Here is a 17,029-nt window from a genome sequence, read left to right on the forward strand (position 1 = left end):
GGGGGTGGTTGGTGTTTATACTGATAGATATATAGCCGGTAGTTTACAGCGACACTTTATAGTTTCGATGTTTTGTGATGTATTTACATTTAATTATGCCCGAATGGATGTAGTTCAAAAACAAAGTTGCCAATTTGCAGTATACTTGTTTTAATTGCAGTTAAATGCTAGAATTTAATCGATAAAACTATTAAATATTCTTTTTTTTCGAGTTTATCCTTCCGTGATATAAAGATGAAGTTGAGTGTGTTTTGCGTTCATCTTCTATCTCTACCTCTCTCTCTCTCTCCAAGTGTTTATATATATTGTAAGGTTATACATATTCGGGCTGCTATATTCTATATTGACTGGATAAATTGAAGAAATGTTCGGAAAATTATTTTGCCAAGTCATCATCGATGACTCTCTCACTGTGTTACATTGTGTCACAAAATTGACGATGAATTTTCGTTTTAATTATTCGTCATCTCGATATTATTTCATTTCGGATAGTATAGTTTAAATTGAACCATGATATTCGTGTCGAAATGTAAATGTACTTAAATGAAAATTGACATCTATTCATGTTAACTTGATATTACAAAATACATGTATTATAATACAGCATGGTATGGAGAAGCAGAAGTAGATAAAAAAATGATTTTGTATTGAATATTATTGGAATAATAATTGCTTAAACTATAGAGCTGGTTGTTCATTCATGTTAATTTATATTTAATTGTCACATTTAGGCTTTCATTTTTTTTTCTTAATTCTTTAGTCAATGAAGGGTCGCTACTAGGTTTTATGTCTACACAACATTTACCAAAAAAAAATCTCTTCTGTTCCATCATGATCATTTAAGATTTAAATATAAAATTGGGAGCTCCAACCCAACACTAGAAGAACTGAGACAATTAATTAATAATAAAAATAATATGACCAACTGTTGTTCCACTCCAACTCTGACGAAATATATTTAATTGAAAGCATGTGGAGATGTCAACTCATTTCGTAAACACACTGGTCCTAAAATGGAGACGACAGATAAATTTTCGGACCACGGGACAGTGGTGATAAAAACGATTCATATTACAGAATCAAATACTATAAAACGCAGTTATCACTTTTATTGCATCGCATATATAACAGAAAACGGGTGTCTCGAAACCGGTTAAAATTTATAACGTCCAAAGTTTTCACTTTGAACTACTATAATTCCGTTTGAACTAAACCAAACAAAATGAGTCGTAATAAACGGTGGATGCTACCGGAAAAACACGGTGTGTGTACTGTGTATGCAACACACGAAGCTGCGGGAATTTGCTCATAGATAGGCCTCACAGATAAATGGAATTTTTGGCTAATACTTAAAACATATAATTCCAGTCATTGAAAGTGTATTTAAAATTCCACGAATCAATGCTAACTTTTTGCATTATTGTTCTTTGAAGAACGAATTAAGTACAATGACGCTCTTAACGATAACTCGAAAAATTAGAACGAAGTTCTGTGAGATATGAAATCTCAATATTCCCATCTGCGTAACAAGCGCCTTTTGCAATTAAACCAAAAAATCCATTTTATTATACGAGCCTATCACGCAATTTTTTTCGTTTTAATAATTTAAAATTAAACCTTTCCAGCTACCAGTCTAAATAAAAAAGACAAAATTTCGATTCTGTGAACAATAATCATTCAAAATCAAAATTATACACGAAAATGCGCGCCAACAATGCGAATTGAATGATTAAAGTGTGCGCATTCCAAACGTTTCAGATGTATGCATTGCACAGTGCTTTTTACGGCAATAAGATAGCCGTGCCTTTTTGCCCACAAATGTTCTGAGTGATATTTTGACCAAAATGTCCGATCAATCTTCACCAAATTTTAGAGAATGAAAGTTCCCCACGACTTTTAACGATATTCCCAAAAAACAAATCAAAAAGTTAATATTTACTATGAAAACGAACTCTCTCAAAAGGGCATTTGGGGTGCTATATAGCACCCCAAATGCCCTTTTGAGAGAGTCCGTACGGGAACAAAAACAAAACTTTTTGAACTTTTTTTGGGGAGTACCGCTAAAAGTCGTGGGGAACTTTCATTCTCTAAAATTTGGTGAAGATTGATCGGACATTTTGGTCAAAATATCACTCAGAACATTTGTGGGCAAAAAGGCACGGCTATCTTATTGCCGTAAAAAGCACTGTGCAATGCATACATCTGAAACGTTTGGAATGCGCACACTTTAATCATTCAATTCGCATTGTTGGCGCGCATTTTCGTGTATAATTTTGATTTTGAATGATTATTGTTCACAGAATCGAAATTTTGTCTTTTTTATTTAGACTGGTAGCTGGAAAGGTTTAATTTTAAATTATTAAAACGAAAAAAATTGCGTGATAGGCTCGTATAATAAAATGAATTTTTTGGCTTAATTGCAAAAGGCGCTTGTTACGCAGATGGGAATATTGAGATTTCATATCTCACAGAACTTCGTTCTAATTTTTCGATTTATCGTTAAGAGCGTCATTGTACTTAATTCGTTCTTCAAAGAACAATAATGCAAAAAGTTAGCATTGATTCGTGGAATTTTAAATACACTTTCAATGACTGGAAATATATGTTTTAAGTATTAGCCAAAAATTCCATTTATCTGTGAGGCCTATCTATGAGCAAATTCCCGCAGCTTCCACATCTCTCACATTTCGGGTGGTGTGCTACTACACACAGAGTAGATAGGTGTATATTGCAGACATTTATTTTCGGGTGTGCTTGTTACAAACATAGAAATTTTCATTTTTGACAAACAGTGCACTGTTTAATTTGAACTCCGCTCACATGTAATAAATGTTCAAAATGTGATAACACCCAAAAATTTTGTTGATAACACCGAAACAGATGAAATCGAAATTTTGTAGAGAAATACAAATAAACATATTGTTTGCGGAGATATAGTAGTATAAAAGGTCCTATAACATACGTATGTGGTGTGTATGTATTATATATACAGTGTACGGAAAATTTAGTTTAAATCTACTGTTACGTACTCATGACACGATGGTGGGTTGGTGTTTTTGGACTGCAGGAGATATTAACATGCTATTCATATTTATATCACAAAACCATAATATATTTGCAAAACGTCCAGAAAGCTCGATATCACCTCATTCCAGTGAAATTTTCGGTTTATATATCCAAAAATTTAAATGTGATCGCACATAATATATATAATAAAATACAATGAAGCACAATTTAATCAGTACGAGCTGCCAAAATGTCTAACAAAAATTTTTGGATTTTTTTTTTTTATAAAATGATATTTTTTTAACACTGTGTGTTGTTCGGTAGGTAGGTATACATAACTAAATAATAATAATGTTTGGTCTGCTAAATCTGCTAAATCACAGGGATTTTGTTTCTCGTTTATATTGTGTGGTTTTTGTATAAATCTATGTTATTATGTAATAGAGTTAATAATTATAGGTATTTATTCAGGAATTTGACAGGTTGATTATGATGAATTAAATTTATATTCTGAGTGGTTTATAGGAATTTTGAATATTTGATGTTCGGTAATGTATGGAGTGGTTGTAAAAGAATTTGTGTCAGTCGCATCAATAAAGAGCTAATCGAATTAATTTTTAACGTTTGGATATTTAAAATAATTACGGGAGAGGAAATTGTTTAAAAATTTAAACAATTTCGCTGGGATGATATACTGTGTAATTGCTGTTGTATAAATGAATCATCCGAATGAGATGCTCTTTTCTTGTTGCTGTGTTTCATTGTTATCAAATGTGCTGACTGAATTCACTTTTTGTTCATATGTTATGAGCTGTGGGAAACATTTTTTTAAAACAAAATGCCTCTCCTCTGTTACATCAAATTCTGATTTATTTATTCACCAAGCACGAACTTCTCGCTCGTCCTATAAATAACATTCGACTTATCTTCCAATCGTGTCCCCTCTGATCCAAGCACATCACACCGTTTCCCAAAGACGAACCGACGAAAGTTTCGTGAGAAATAGTTCTGCGTAGTTATCTTATGGTCGTTGCACAAAAGTCTTTGACTTTTCCCTGTCATTCCACATTTACGCAAATCTTTTTCTGTTATTCCCATTCATAGCTTCATTTTCGTTCTCAATTCAAGCGAATCAGCCAACACCTATTTAGTATGCATTATGAGCGCTCAAACAAAAACGATTTCAATATCTCCATAATGATGTGTCGTTGTACATACATACATTCGACATATATTTTGCAATATCTATGCACAAAATCTGTATACGTTTGTATACGAAAGCCAAAACCATAAGCAGGCACAGCTAATGTATATATTTGCTTTGAAAACGTTTTATTTGAGCGAGAGCAAATTTACGCTTTTGGTATCCATTTAGCACACGATACATAAAACGCAATCCAATATACTTTATGGCATACAAAACAACCGCCACGCTATCACTCTAATATCTATGCGTTCACACGACTCGATGGTTTACAATTCGTCTGTTCTACAGCTGATAACAATGTGAATTATTCAACATATTCATGATGTATGGGTTGGGTTCAGACTTTTGAAAATTGGTATAATTTTTATACGCTGACAATTTGTTAAAAAAAAACGGCACCTCGCTTGTTGTTTTACAAGCTACACACACAGTGGAATTTATTTGGTAAAGAATGAAACGACGACCTTTGAAGAAAAACTTTTACATTTGCATTGAAAGTGAAAATTATAATAAAATACCACAAGAACGGACTCAAGTTTACGTTGATTCATAAGGAGCATAAAACTTGTTTTTAAGACTTTAATCGGCAATCTGCAGCAATATGTCTTTATTAATGGGTGGGTGGTAAAATAATTAATTTAAAATATAAATGAGTCAGTGAAATAATTAATTAATAATTATGTCGATTAGTTTATTTTCATTCGTTGAGTTCCGCAGAAGTAATTACAGAAAATCTCTTGACGAGAATACACTTAAGCACAGAAGTACGAAATGTTTAGTTGTGCATCAATTTATCCAAATTACTGTCCTCTCAATTACTTTTTTTTTCACTACATCAGCTAACAATGCCTTCCGTTGTTACACAAATTGTCCTTCAAAAAAAAAAACGACACAAAAAACAACAACCGAATTTGAAAAGTCATGTTTGCCAGATTGAGGTGGGCGTATTTACGACAGAAGTGCACCCTCAAGGTTTTCCATCAAATGCTAAGTTCAAACAATAGATCTATTATAGATTTACCTTCCTTTCATCAAATTGGTTTAAGTGTAGATACAAGCAATCCATACGAACATAAAGTATGTTTCTTCCAACAATGAACATGATTACATGTTTGTAACAATCTCTCTAATGATGACTTTAGGTGCGTGTTAGGGCGGTCCCATAGAACACGTATGGGGTCCAAATTTGATATAGCATCTATGATATAAAATATTTCGAGGAACATTTACGTTACAAGTGCCCGTATACATATATATTCTGTCACGTGACATTCGATCCCTATTATTGTGAACATGCTGCAGGTAATTTAGTTGATTGCATTATTTGAACATCATATAGGTTATGTTCGTATAACTATGTGAAACTATAAGGTTAATCCAAAGATCTATGCCATAAACTCTTCGAATTATTATGTATGAGAGTGTAATATATCTATCGAAGAATTTAATCTATTATGGGTTTTTGAACTATGTGTGGCACATACAAGACATATTGATAATTCAATCGATACATTAAATTATAAAATGTACGGAGTATGTTCAATGTTCCATGCTTCATCTATTTATAATTGTATGTACACCTTTTCGATATCTGTACTATTCGATGTAGTTGGTATATTTTACACTGTTGTGTACAAAGATATATCTAAATATCATTATACTCATGTTATAAAGCCCATCCTGAAAGGTAATAATATTGAGATATTGTGTTTTCTGTTCGACTGCGGCATTGTCTGTAAATGCAATGTTTTGGTCTTCTTGACTGTACAAAACATTACCGGATGCATTGTTGTTGTGCTTCTGTCGAGGAAGCATGTTTAATGCAAATTTAAATGAATAATATAAGCACAGACATGCTTAAGACGTTATACATTTTGTATAAGATAGCTCTCTTTTCGAGACCGACATGGAAGAAGAGATATATACAGTTTTTGCAAGGCTAGATGGGTAAAGAATAATTTACATGAAAGTTGTGTATTAAGAACGAACCAGTTCTCTCATATTTTTTTTTGTCAACAATTTTTATCAAATATACTTACATTGTGTGGATATAAGAATTTTGATTTATTGCTTCTGGAAATGTTCAAATTGATAATATGACGACAAGTTTCATTTCTTCTGATAAAACATTTTTTTGTTCAACGAGAATTACTGGGTGAAAAGATGCCATCACAAATTTGAGTGCTTTAATAGTAGGTTCGTACACTAGTTTGGTATATATTTTATACACAAGCGGAGATCCAGGGACTGTATTTGGGAACACATTTTCGCACATTTTCTTAAAATCTCTTAGATTTTCTCAAATTGTCCTCATTTTTCACAAATACTATTTCTTAGGAAAATTTAGTAAAATACTTCACCAAATAGTACCCGGTTATATCACCAATTTTCTAAATTGCTCTACATTCCACAATAGAATTAAATTCCTCGAAAGCATGTCGCTTGTACGTTGCAATAAAATAAAATTTGTTTTATAAATAATTTATTGAATTCGGGACAATTTTCTTATGATATCGTCAATTCTCAATTCTTTTTACGAATTTATTCCCGGAACGTCGATTTACAGACAAAATTTAATAGATAAATGTACAAAGCTACCAACCACCACCAATCCTTTCATGCACAAATCCAATTTTATAAAAACAAAATATAAAAGACCATTAAGTGCATGTCTGGACCAAAAAAAAAAATCTAGTTGCCAGATATTTTCTGATGGCATTGCATTTTCAAAATCCATATAAATACATTAGCTTTTCCTACGATATCACCAGTGTGGCAAAGACATACATATTATATATATACACAAACAGATCGATCGGGTGCTTTTATAGAAAATCTGACTTTTCTCTTGTGAAAACTATAATGTGTATGATATCAAAATAGGAAAGAAAACAAAGACTATGCTGGAAATTGTTCAATCTGTGTTATAGCGTTCACATGTAGAGCGAGAAAAATTAATGAACCAGAAAAAAAAACTTGCACAAAGAATTCTTATTTTCTGCTAAATCAGCAAAATATTATAACGTGTCAGTTTTAACATAAAATAATTGCGAGACAAATAAATTTTTCATATCCATTTTAAGTGACTTTTATTTGTTATTTACAGAATTATGTTTGGTAATTGGTTACTGAATGATTTTCAACCATTTTCGCTGTTGAATTTACAGTTTTCCGTGTCAATTTCGGTTCGATAAATCGATAAAAGTTTCACTGCAAACACATAATAACAGAGGGCGTTGCTTCAGTTCAGCTAGTGGGATGATCTCAACGCCATCTTCCGTCATTTAAATGAATAACATTTAAATTGTGAACATACAGTCATATCTCTCTACACGTCTATAAGTGCACCTTTGCTTTTAAAATGTAATGATCATTTGGACCTTTCCACTCACGTTTAAGTAACATTTACTTCCAAGTTTGTCGCTCTTACAGCATGCGCAATAATATTCAATGGAAAATCGTACTTTGCTCATTTATAATGAAAATGTTTGAACATTTACAAAATAACTGAATACCAACCGAAATAACTGAGTTAAATATTTAATCTAATTTAATTTTAGAACTTGAAAATTTCTGAGGTTTCCTCGAACAATGAAAATCCAATGTATTTCGCATATTTTCATTAACAACCGAACATGACGGCGATACATTTTATCCAACAACAACAACAAAAAATTATTCATTAAACGATCATAAATATGTAAAAGTGAGCAGCGCATTTGTTATTTGGCTTTCGGCTTCCCTACAGCAAATAAATAAAATAAAATCATATTTCTCTTGCATTTTAAGCAACGAATTTTCACATCGCCGTTATTTGTTTTTCATTTCAAAATCACAACCGAAAAACCTTATGCCATAAATTTAAAAATCGATTGAATAAAATATAAAAATCCAATTCGTATATTTTTTTGATGGTATCTGTTACCGGTTGTAAAACAATGAAAGGGCTGTTATTCAAATAAACCAATTTTCTTGTTTTTCACGTTTATGTGATTTTTTTTTTTATTTTTTGCGTTGTTATGTTGGGGAAAACATGCATATAAATGGGATGGTTTTTGGGCATATCTACATGTATACATGTTGGAAGAGTAATATCAAAGCAGCAACCATTTTAGACTTCTAGCACAGGTAATGTACGATACGTGTATAAGCCTGGGTTTTTTTTTAAACATTTGTGTTATGGATAAAATATATCTATACATCCATACGTATAGGATGGGTATTATTGTGTGGTATAATATAGATTGCCACAATAGTGCGTTTGAGGGACTCTGAAATTTCGGGAAATCTTTCCTTTGGGAGTATTTATTCTCAAGATAGGTTTTATCCTTTTCTTTTTAATGTAATATAATTGTATTTATTTACATTTCTATTATAAGTGGGTATTGTATGCGTATAATACATATCATATGATGCACCACGAATACAAAACCAATGTCAAAATGTTTAATATTTTTGATAAAAAGTGATTCCGTTCGATGAGATATTGAACAGGCGGTAATTTTTTTTTTGTTCAAATGGTAAAGTGATGTGTATACCTTGACTGATTGACACTTTCACTTTGCGAAATAATGTTCTCACTTAACCATCATTACACCATTTCATTTTGACACTAAGCATGACAATTTAAACATCGTAATGACAAGTTTCGGTCATCTTATTGTCTAACATGTTTACATAGAGACCAAATCAATCATAGAGACAGTAATGTTATCTATAATATTATTTTGGTTTATTTATACACTTTTTTTTGGTGGTCGTGTTTATAGAATTTTTTTTTTCGTGAATTAAAGAGAATTAATATTTTTATCAATTTTTCAAGCGTTCGATTCCGATAAGATAGATTTCTAATTAATAACCGTTTTTTTCTAAATTGATAAGTAAGTTGGTTCAGATAAGAATTTTCAAGTATTAATCACTCGATGAAGGTAAACGAAGACTTAATGTCTACATGTAGGAAAAAAATGATTTTTTCAGTGTTCAGTGGAACAGTGGAACAGTTCGAATTTTATGTTCTTCGTAGTAGGTTTGGTACTTGAATTACTGCTAGGGTATATATTATATATTAAATACAGATATGACGCCACACAGACCCACCACACATTTTTATTGAAAATCTTTTTACAAAAACAATTACTTAGATTGCTTTCTCACCAGCAAAAATCCCATGTGTACGTCGAAAGTGACGTAATTTTATCTAAATTAAGTTTTTATGTTATTTATGTTCGTAGCCGCTGTAATGTCGCTCCTATTTGATTTTCAATATAGCACCATATCTATATAAATACCACCACATCAACAAAATGTTTCCTTCATGCATATTGTATAATATACAAAATACTTGTGGTGATACAGAAAAGAAACAACGATGTGGAAGGAAACGGCAACAGAACAGAAAAAAAAACTTTCTGGCTCCTCTGGGAAATACTCTTATTAGAATCACATTAATTATTCGTATATAAATAAGTAACAAATATTAGACAGCTTAGACGATGGAAACCGAAAAAGTTTGTTTTGTATTTTTATTGAATTAAAAATGTGGTTATTTTATTTAGGTTATTAACACGTGCCCTTGTATATATATTTGAGCATTTTTTGTTGTTGTTGAATAGAAGAGAAGAAAACAACAACAAAAAATATTTGTCGAAAAAAAACGAACATTTCCGCCAGATGTGGGAGGACAACTAATTCAACATCCTTTTATAATTTAATCCTGCGTTTTTGTGATATATATATGTGAAAAACGTCTGTCAATCATTCATTCCATTTTTTTTATACGTATATCTAACTGTATAGCTGCATACCCTTTCACCACAATGGCTTTGGCTTTTCAGTTTTAATTTCTACTTTTTGCTGATTAAGAGTGTACTTGAATCATAATAAATAATCAAAAAAAAAAAGAATTTAGTCCCTCAAACATTGTTGTAAATAATGATGCAGATGTGCATTGGTTCCGTACAATTGTAAATAATTTTTTTTCTTTCCTTTCTTTTCAGCATCCGTATCCCTCCGAAGATCAGAAAAAACAATTAGCACAAGACACAGGATTAACGATACTACAAGTAAATAACTGGTGAGTACCATTCTTTCAAGTTTATCGAAAACTGACTCATTTGTGGTTAACGTTCGTACACTCGGGAAACAACTCGGAATGACAACAAGTAGGATGAAAGATGAATTGTGGATATTGTGCCATCAATGACTTTATTACTCGTTCTCCCTGACTCTTTTCTTAATTCAATAAAATCATTCAAAAATCCAAAAATAATAATAAACCTTCTCTCATCTAACCTTACCAATCTGTTATCAAGTGCTCAGTGTCAGCTTTAAATAGCACACTGATTATTCCATGAATCAAAAATTATTGCGAATTAAAAATCAACATTCCATTCAAATTGACGGATCCTTAAAGAAAAAACAGTCATCAAAATTGCAAATGTGTTTATTCAACGATGAAACCTCGTTTAGTACAATTAAGAGTAAATCATTTGTCATATTAACTTCTGCCTTATTGTCCCATAAACTTATTTGCAATTAAAATCGCCCATATCTTTCCCAAAATCGTCATGTCACACATTGTATCTCGTAACACACATCTCCATTCATTCCATGTTTATTATTACGATATAATATACTCTCTAACAGTAAAACGGCACAATACCAAACTCAATGAAGATAAATCTAAAACTTGTACAACTTTGGCGACACCTGCCAACGCCTTCCAAGTGTGCCCAAATTTATGGCATCGTACTTTCAGTGGAACGTTAAATGAAAACGACGCGTATATGTGCGTATGATGCTATGGAACAAATAATAAAAGTGAAACAAATTTTCATCCGTTTGTAGAACAGATTAATTTATACTTTATTGTGTTTTGATAGGTGCTTCGCGTAGGTCGATTTTGAGGATACATTTTTTTTTTCTCGAATCAGTCTACAAAAATCTTTATGAATGAATTGTTGCAAGGATTTTATTGGATGTGCGCCAAGTTGGTAGATGCGATTTACTTAAAACACACAGTGCGATCTTCTTCTCTTTTCAAATTGAATGAGAATTTACGAATTCCGAATTCCAACTAATTTACCGCACTGATCATATCCATACCAAGCAATTTACTCTGAATGACATCAAATAACATAAATCCATTCTGCCCTTAATGTAACATCCGAAATTATTGAAAAAAAACAATCATCCAATAACATTGCAATTATAATATACTCCTTGGGGCATTAATTTTCAGTATGGTCCATAGACAATTATTATATCAAAATTGGAATAACATTGGCTCATTCCTGTACCCTCTAGCAATGTGTTGTTTGCTATGAACATTCGGTGTATAATAATCAAAACCCTTTGTCCAATTTAATATGTTATTTATCTCGAAATTGCTGCACAAACGAAATTTTATTGAGATCAAATGAATAAGATATTAATTCACAGTGTGTTACATTGTCCATTTTGAGTTTTAGTATCTCTGTAATTTGGTTGTAACATGTTCTGCCTTCATTCTTTTAAATAAATAAATAAAAAAATTCAGAAAACAAAACCGTTTACCATAACAACGACAAAAACGAAAAATCGGCTCAAATCTTTTTCGTCCATTACAACAAGCACATTAAATTACCAACTAAACAGAATCAATCATCCCTTCCCTAATAACACAATAATATTAAGATTAATTTCACTGAAAACATATGAGCATTCTTTGTGCACACATGTAATTGTTACAGTATTGTGATGCCTTCATTTGAGCTGTTGACTTCCTTTCAGTTATATTTATTCAACATCCCCAGACTCGACTCCCTCAAGTTTGTTCTCAGAATTATTAATATTAAAACCCATGTGTATTGCACAGTACATATTATTGTAGGTTCAGTAAATGTTTTCTTTTTTTTTCCTCCTCTTCTTGTTGTTATGTTTACTATCAACCCTTTTTGTTCTGAGGCACGTACGGCTTTAGTGATTAATTGATTTGATTCGGACTAACAGTCATATTCATGAAAGTGTTAGTTTGTGTTCAACTAATTTGATGATTTATCCGAGGCGAAGAATTAAATCAGTTGATGGTGCAGCTGATGCAAACACAGCCATTTATTCAATAGTCACTGCATTTGTGTTCTGATGAAATTTTCATATTGTTCATTCATATTTTCACTCAAAGTGAACTGCCATCTTATTGAATCGACTAGTCGTCGTCTGCTACTGATAAATGCTAAGATCCGGCCGTTGTTAATACATGTAGCAAAATGTATGATAAAACAACTGAAGTAATAGATTTTGTATCAAACACTCTACACAAATGAAGAAACAAAATTTAATTTGACTTTCCATATCAAAAATGTCTTTAATTTGATATAAAACTACCGGTTGTGTACATTACCACATTCGGCACATTGAAACACTCGTACAAAAGTAAGAAGTGTCTTCGTAACAATCATAAAAATTCTACAATCAAATAAACAACAAAAATAAAAGTTTCACTTGTACACATTCCATCCAATATCATTACATTATTGGACCCCGTGCTGTTTAAATAGCATTAATTTACCCGCCACTGGTCGTGCTATTTAATTTATTTTCTTAATTTTTTCTGTATTTTTTTTTCGCCGGGGTAATAAATATTTTCTTTAAACTAAAAACTCAAATACATTCTCGTAACAGTACGTTCGGTTTTTTTTCCTTCATTCTTGATACTTAATACAAGTATGGGACGCAATATATATATATACGTATAAGTGCATTATAATCTTTACGATGTCATATTTCACATGTTTATATATTGAAATTGGCTTGCAAAATGGTGACACGTTGGAAACTTATAGGTATATTTTATAAAGAGAAATAAAGTATTAAATGAGGAAAATATATATTTTGTTGCATTGCAAATTTATATCGAAACACTTAACAGTATACATGTACTGTACACACAGAAAAGAAGACAAAAAAAATGTATAAGCGCAGCCGAAGAAATAAATAAATAATAAATAAAACATGAGGAAAATATTCCGGCTATAAGCTCAGTTGATTCACTCTCTCGTACCCCAATTCCAATATCTTTTACTGATGTATCAATTTGTTTTGGTATTAACGCATTGTATAACATGAAATTTACATTCAATCGCCACACAAAATGCACAATGATAAATTGTACATATTGCTCTGGGGATATTAAATGAAAAATCCGAAGACAATTTTCTTTCTTCGCTGTCTGAATTATTTTTCTTTCATTTTGTTTTTGTGTGAGTATAGTGAATAATCTGTGATTTGTGAATAAAAGTTTTCAATAAAACTTTTAATAGACAAAAGAAGTTATAATGTCGTGCGCGGCACATCGATCAATTATAATTTTGGAGTCGTTCTTTTTGTAGCATGTGACAATATGACTAGTTCTCTCAGTTGGTCATTTGTACACGATTTTTTGTTCAGTAATATGAATTAAAACTTATACGACCAACGCCATTAATCTTCGAAACTGTGCCAAAAGTACACAAGTTTTTATTCCATAAAATTTGATATTTTGTACCAAAACGTGCATAGACGACAACTATAGCTCTAACAATTATGTTGAAAAAAGTCTGTTCTTTCATTTTTCACTTGATTTTGTTTGCCCAACCGGACGAACGATGACCTCTTGTTCCGATAAATACAACTATCCTTGGTTCGTTTCATGCTGTAAACTTTCCTCGGTAAATGGTAACAAGGATTGAGCACATAGTTTTCATGACTTGATACTCATCCCCTTAAAAAGCGAATACATCTCCTCCAATCTAATGCAGAGGTTATACTTCTGATGTTTTTCTGAGACAATACGTAGAGACAAAAGAATAGTTGTGGCTAGGACCAAATGTCATCAGTTTCCTTCTATTACAATTACCGAATTATTACACATCAAACATAGAAAAAACCAAAAAAAAAAGTTGAAATAGTACGTAACGAATGAGGTGTTGCTCTTTAAAATTAATCCCCTCTTTTCGAAAAAAAGACAGTAATATCATCAATCGTTCACACAATATGAAATCCAAATTTATATATGTGTACAGACCCCGGTGTCAACGTCATTATATTCTTGTTAATTTTCTGGAAAATAAGTATTTTTATCGTATGAACAGAGAAAATAGCTGGTATGAATGAATATATACATATATTTCGAGAGCGCAATAAGGCATCAAAAAGAATAAGAAATATTCCTGTTAATCGAAAGCTCATTTTCCCTTGAGAATTTTTTCTTTTTCCCTGCAAATATATACCATCCATGAGCACACACTAAGCTCCCTTGGAGAAAGCTATACAATTTTTGTTATGAATTTTCCCGCACATTTGAGACTATTTTTTGCAATATCATCATTTTTCATAACGTTTTATATTTTTTATTATGAAAAAAATACCCTACAATTTCCTCTTTTTTTTACCATATTATTATTATGGAACTACGCTCGCGTACGTAGATATATATAATACGAGTAGAGATACGTTGAATTCAGTTATGATGATTACCCGTTCCACTCAAATTACAAGGAGTAGAAGGAAAAGACGAAAAAAAACAAGAGTTCCATTTCACGGAAAAAAAATTAAATGGTGTTGTTATCAAAGTAAAAACACTGAAATTGGTTATGTATGCAAAATGTGGTAGATATGTGTTTTGCATAAATTTGTTGAAATTTGAAAGTGTGATTTGAAGTTTGTTTGGCTTTTTTGGGTCTGCATGGCATGGGGGATAACTGAATTTCAACTGAGTAGGTGAACCATAAATATGGCAAACAAATACTATTGGACTTTACAAAGTTTAGTTGCTATACACTGAACTATTTCTTGTTTCTACGTAGAAACATCTGTGTAGGAAACAGTTACAGAACTAAAGCTCTGGCGAAAAACTTCTGCGGTTTACTTTTTTAATCGTTCAGTTCGGCTACTAAATATTTATTTGGATGTTGCACAACGTTACACAAAGTTTTTTCTCTGTTACGTTTCGGAAAGCTTTTGTTGTTTTTTAATCGAGTTATTTTTTGGGAAAATTTGGACAGGAAGAAGCAAAAATAAATTTGATGCGTCAGGCAGTAAACTTATTGGAACGAAATAAATTTTCAGATTTTCAATTCCTATCTGTATTCCATGAAAAACATTTCCTCAGTTTGATTTGAATGTTCTTTCCGCATGTGTCTGCTAAACCTCTGACAGTCTTCCGAAAGAAAGGAAAGAATCTGAACGACATATTATTTTAAGTGTAGTTTAGGTATTTTTGTATTTAGTTGTTCCAATAATATGATTGTTAAATCTGATCATTTTAATCAACCCAACACAGCACAGAGATTTTCTTATGTGAATCTGACAATGTAAATTGAAATTACCATTTCCAACTACTTGTATGCTACCAACATGAGATTCATGTAGCTTTTATTAATATAAAAAAAATCCCAAGAATTTAAACATGCCACCAAATTGAATTAAATCTCGTTTTTTCATCGCACAACTGAAAAACGAAAATAAAATTATTTTACAACGAACTCATGCAGACCGATCGCATGTTTAATAATTACAAAAAGTGATTTTCATACTACAATCCCAGCAGGACATCATCTAGCCCTAAACCTTTTTTTTTATCAAAACCAAAAACATAAATTGGATTTGGAATTTGAACTGGGTGATACTTTGCTATTCATATTTGCGTTTTTTTTTGTTATTTGATTTTCTTTCACTGTGTTGTATGTGGTGGATATGATACAGTTTTGTGTACATGTACACGGCCACAGTATTTCGTCGGTCTAATGGATATTTAGTTTAGTTAGTAAAATAGACAAACATATATTAAATGAGAAATATTTTCTAAATGTGGTGACTACACTAGCGATTTAATTGTGTACATGTATGTGCATATATGAAACAGACGAACAATACTCCACACAACACATTTTCATTCACACTATACCATACCACCATATCTCTCCACTCTCCATATAATAAATGATTGCTTGTTTCACAATTAGCCAACGAAGTAATTAACTCGAATTGTTTCCACTCAGTTACTGGGATTTCATAATTTAATGTGTTCAAATGCGATGCCAATGGTGGTAATACATCATTAATATGGTTTTCAATTTCATATTATATATGGAATCTTGTACACACTTTGTATATATCACGTTTGCTTGGGTGTACCGAAATAAATAAATGATTTTTATTTTGAGGCGAATAGGTAATTTTGTTGCTAATTTTCACATTTTATTGCAGTTGATCGAGTGGAAAATGTGAAAAATTATGATTTAGTTTCACCATAATTATTTATCGGGCCTATAATATATTTTCGCATTGGCCAATGTAAAGACAAAGTCAATATCATCGAATCGGCAGCATTTTCATTGAGCCTGTAGTTTTTCCGATGATTTCTGATTCGCAAAATATTTGTTGAGTTACGGTCGATCGGTGGCCTGGCTTATTGAAATAGGAGAGCATTAAATGGGAATGTTTTATTTATGCCAAATTTGCTGCTGCATATAGAACTGAAAAATAATAAACTGATGAGTTTGTGTGAAACGCCATTTTTCTGACTTAATTTGCATGTAACGTACGTGTACATGGAAAATTGAATTTATATTCAAATTATTTATCGGGCTCTAATGTCAGACTTGTTTATTGATTTTAAATATGGTCGAGCATCAGATGGTGTGGCTGGTGTATGTATATTTAAATTGAATTAAGACAATATTTCCTTGGTTTTACGAGTCAACAATTTATACGTACGGAGTGCTGTCCTATTGAAGACTAGAATTGCAATTTTTATTGCATTGTAGGAGTCGATTCTGAGCGGTAAGTGTAATTTGT

The 17,029-nt window shown here is 31.6% G+C and overlaps 1 protein-coding gene across 3 annotated transcripts in view; it reads left to right on the forward strand.

The window, feature by feature from the left end:
• Positions 1-17,029, forward strand: part of LOC119067858 (homeobox protein homothorax) — a 264,173-nt gene that overhangs the window by 200,979 nt on the left and 46,165 nt on the right. For all 3 annotated transcript variants that reach the window (XM_037171095.1, XM_037171097.1, XM_037171096.1), the window contains one exon: positions 10,210-10,286. In XM_037171095.1, the coding sequence (XP_037026990.1) occupies positions 10,210-10,286 (77 nt within the window). The remainder of the gene's footprint in view (positions 1-10,209; positions 10,287-17,029) is intronic.

Source organism: Bradysia coprophila (assembly GCF_014529535.1).
Source record: "Bradysia coprophila strain Holo2 chromosome X unlocalized genomic scaffold, BU_Bcop_v1 contig_130, whole genome shotgun sequence".
Lineage (NCBI taxonomy): Eukaryota > Metazoa > Arthropoda > Insecta > Diptera > Sciaridae > Bradysia > Bradysia coprophila.